The 4,211-nt window shown below is 43.8% G+C and overlaps 1 protein-coding gene across 1 annotated transcript in view; it reads right to left on the reverse strand.

Annotated features, from left to right (window-relative positions):
- The window catches only part of LOC122552189 (adhesion G protein-coupled receptor E2-like), a 61,836-nt gene that overhangs the window by 38,420 nt on the left and 19,205 nt on the right, over nucleotides 1-4,211 (reverse strand). Inside the window, exon 9 of the mRNA XM_043694785.1 lies at nucleotides 2,208-2,324. Coding sequence (XP_043550720.1) covers nucleotides 2,208-2,324 — 117 coding nt within the window. The remainder of the gene's footprint in view (nucleotides 1-2,207; nucleotides 2,325-4,211) is intronic.

Below are 4,211 nucleotides of genomic sequence, written 5' to 3' on the forward strand. Positions count from 1 at the left end.
GTGTTCTTGTACACTAGTCAATGAAGGTAAGCATGCAGGTACAGCAGGTAGTGAAGAAGGCTAATAGCATGCTGGCCTTCATAACAAGAGGGATTGAGTATAGAAGCAAAGAGGTTCTTCTGCAGCTGTACAGGGCCCTGGTGAGACCACATCTGGAATACTGTGTGCAGTTCTGGTCTCAAAATTTGAGGAAAGACATTCTGGCTATTGAGGGAGTGCGGCGTAGATTCACGAGGTCAATTCCTGGGACTACCTTACACTGAAAGACTGGAGCGACTGGGCTTGTATACCCTTGAGTTTAGAAGACTGAGAGGGGATATGATTGAGACATGTAAGATTATTGAAGGATTGGACACTCTGGAGGCAGGAAACATGTTTCCGCTGATGGGTGAGTGCTGAACCAGAGGACACAGCTTAAAAATATGGGGTAGACCATTTAGGACAGAGATGAGGAGAAACTTCTTCACCCAGAGAGTGGTGGCTGTGTGGAATGCTCTGCTCCAGAGGGCAGTGGAGGCCCAGTCTCTGGATTCATTTAAGAAAGAGTTGGATAGAGCTCTCAAGGATTGTGGAATCAAGGGTTATGGAGATAAGGCAGGAACAGGATACTGATTAAGGATGATCAGCCATGATCAAATTGAATGGTGGTGCAGGCGCGAATGGCAGAATGGCCTACTCTTACACCTATTATCTATTGTTCTATCTATTGTTCAAATCTCAGACAAAACAACAGCTTGTAATGCATGAGCAGAGGTGGGAAAACTTGTACAAGTATTGATTGCCACAAGAGCTCACAAGCATATGTATGAACTTGCATTCATACAACATCTTTCATGATCACAGGATTTCTGAAAACACTCTACAGCCAATTAAGTTCTTTGAAGAATAATTACTGGATTCACAGCAGCCAATATGTGTGGAAATTTCAACAAAGAGCCAAGAGATAATGAGCCATGTATTCAACAGCTCTAGCCTTTTAGTCCTTTACTCAATGGGTAATTGTGTGACATTTGGAATAATCCAGAGAATAATCCATTCAATAGAATCGCAGCTGACCTGGTAGTGAATTTAATTCCACTTTCCTTCCTGTCTCCACCACACCCACACAATGAAATGTATATGCAAGGATGCAAGGATGCAAGTATATGCAAACTCCATCCTTGCATATTGGGGCAGGGAACTCTAAAGTCTAATGAGCCTCTGAGAGAAGAGACTCCTCCTCACCTCCCTCTCCCATGGGAGACCTGTGGACCCTAGTTCGCTCAGTTTCTTTTATTCAATCATGGGATGAGTGTGTCACTGATGAGGGCAGCATTTATTGTCCACCCCTAATTGCCCAGAGGGCATTTAAGAGTCAACCACACATTGCTGTGAGTCTGGAGTCACATGAAGACCAGATCAAGTATGGAGGGCAGTTTCCTTCCTCATAGGACATTAATGAAGCAGATGAGCTGGCCGGATGGTGGGAATCATCATCAGAGGCTGGGAATCTTTGTCGATGAAGGGGCTCATCGCTCGCTGCAGGCTGCGCTTCATTGCTCCTTGTTGGAGGTGGTCAGAGGCCAGGAGTCAAACAGAAGAAAAGAAAAAGGAGAACAAGAATAGAAACAAACCACTTGAAGAAAAAAAGAGAAGAGAATGAGGAAAAGAAGAAGAGCAACGAAGCAGACAAGCTCCGTCTGGAGCGTCCTACTCCGCTCTCATCTTGTAACAAATCATGAAGATTGCTCCTTCTCAACCTCTTTGCTCACCTCAGATGTGATGACCCTGAGTTTAAAACACCATCACTCACCTCTCTCTAAATGACAGAGAGGCCCTGTGGTCTGGTAGGACCACGGTGACATTACCTTCAGTTGTAGATTGCCCCACAAGTGGAAACATCCTCTCAGCATCTGTTCAGTCAAGCCACTCTGAATCCTGGCTGTTTCAGAAAGGTCACCGCTCAGTCCTCTAGAGTACAGAACTACCTTCTCAGTTTTTCTTTTCAGACAAACCCCTTCGTTCCAAGAATACCAACATAGAAAGGGAGGAATGAGTAAGGTGATGGAAGAGGTGGGGTTTGGGGAAGGGGTGGGGGGGTGGGGGGGGGGGGGGGGAGCAGGGAGAGAGAGAGAGAGGGGAAGGAAAGAAGGAAGAGAGGAGAAGCAATTCTTCACACAGAGGATTGAAAAATACAAATTTGGTTGCAAAAGAAATTAAACATTTACCAGAGTTTTTTGCTCCCATGACCGTTCTCCAGTTTATCTCCATGATGTTATTCCGGATCTTGATTCTTGCCAAGTCGCCTGGCATACTTTGATTACCAAACACCTGGATCTTGCCAGCTAAAAGTAAAGATAAGACTTTGTGAAGGATGCAGTGCCTATTGAAATCACCATGCCTCTTTCTCTCTCACAGGTTTACTTGTCTTTGATGTTACTTGATGATTCATTGTGAGCCTACCTAAATACTCACCGCTTCCCTGTCTTGCCTGTCTGCACTTTGCCCCTCAGCCAGACACATCAAGATTTCTCATGATTTCTGAAGAACAGTCCTTTTGGATTCAAAGCATAAACTCTTTCTCACTTCACAGAATGCTGCCAAATCTACTGAGTTTCTGCAGCCTCTCTTTGTTTGTCGTTGAACATATTCCTTTGTTCCCAGAGAATGAGTTCCTGTGCATGAATGTTCATTGCTCTTGCAGGAGCAAATGAGCCTCATTGCAAGCGCGACTGACTATTTTACTATGGTTCTTAGCATAGCTATGAGCATACTCAGGACATTCCACCCAGCAGACAACTAAACAATGTTACGTATGAATTTCAGTGTCAGTGTGGGACCCCATCAAACCAGCCTGCATTTGCAAAGCCCACAACAAAACATTATTGTTCAATGTGATTCTGCAATTGGGCATCAGTTATTTAACAATCCCAAGGAATCTTGATTTAATGCCTGATGTGAAAGACAGTCCCTCTGGCACTGCAATGCTGCGTCAGAACTGCTGTGGGATCACCTGCCTCGATCTTGTACTCAAAACCTCTGGAGTGAGACATAAGTCCTCAATCCTCTGCCTGACAGGCATTAAAATAACCCAAAGAGGCCGAGAGGAGACAGTACAAACATTGATTCACAGCACAGGAGTTAGAAACCTGTTCTCAATCAATATTCCCATACTATCACTTTCTAACATCCTTTACTTTTGAATTTGGGAGGATCTAATTGAATGTGGAGAAGATGTTTCCACCAGGAGGAGAGACTAACACCATAGGGCACAGTCTCGGAGTGAAGGGATGAACTTTCAGAATTGAAGTGAGGAGAAATTTCTTCAGCTAGAGGGTGGTGAATCGGCTCAACTCATTTCCAGAGAAGGCTATGGATATCAGGTCACCGAGTATCTTTAAGTCAGAGATAGCAAGATTCTTCTATATTTAGGGGATCGAAGGTTACAGGGAAAAGGTAGAATTGGCCGAATTGCTCCTACATCTTATGGTCTTGTGTACAGAAGCAGTAACTTAAACAGATATAAATTTCCTTAGCCCTGTTTCTGTGGAATTGTGATAATCAAATACAATCTAGGAACTTCCTCAGCTGTGCGACACAGCATCATTGACAACAATGTTTCTACATGCTCCTTAAAACAGTTCTAGGAAATATTGTTTGAAGTTTTTAATCAGATTTTAATTTTAATTGATATGGCTTTAATTAAAAGTGCTAATTGGCTCAAACAGTGCAGACCTTAAAACCTAAAATAAACAACCTTTCCTTTGATTAAGAGACAATAGACAATAGACAATAGGTGCAGGAGTAGGCCATTCTGCCATTCGAGTCTGCACCGCCATTCAATATGATCATGGCTGATCATTCCTAATCAGTATCCTCTTCCTGCCTTATCTCCATAACCCTTGATTCCACTATCTTTGAGAGCTCCATCCAACTCTTTCTTAAATGAATCCAGAGACTGGGCCTCCACTGCCCTCTGGGGTAGAGCATTCCACACAGCCACCACTCTCTGGGTGAAGAAGTTCCTCCTGAGCTCTGTCCTAAATGGTCTACCCCGTATTTTTAAGCTGTGTACTCTGGTTCAGCACTCACCCATCAGTGGAAATGTTTCCTACTGCCAGAGTGTCCAATCCTTTAATAATCTTATATGTCTCAATCAGATCCCCTCTCAGTCTTCGAAACTCAAGGGTATACAAGCCCAGTCGCTCCAGTCTTTCAGTGTAAGGTAATCC

The sequence above is a fragment of the Chiloscyllium plagiosum genome, chromosome 8 (genome assembly GCF_004010195.1).
Source record: "Chiloscyllium plagiosum isolate BGI_BamShark_2017 chromosome 8, ASM401019v2, whole genome shotgun sequence".
Taxonomy (NCBI): Eukaryota; Metazoa; Chordata; class Chondrichthyes; order Orectolobiformes; family Hemiscylliidae; genus Chiloscyllium; species Chiloscyllium plagiosum.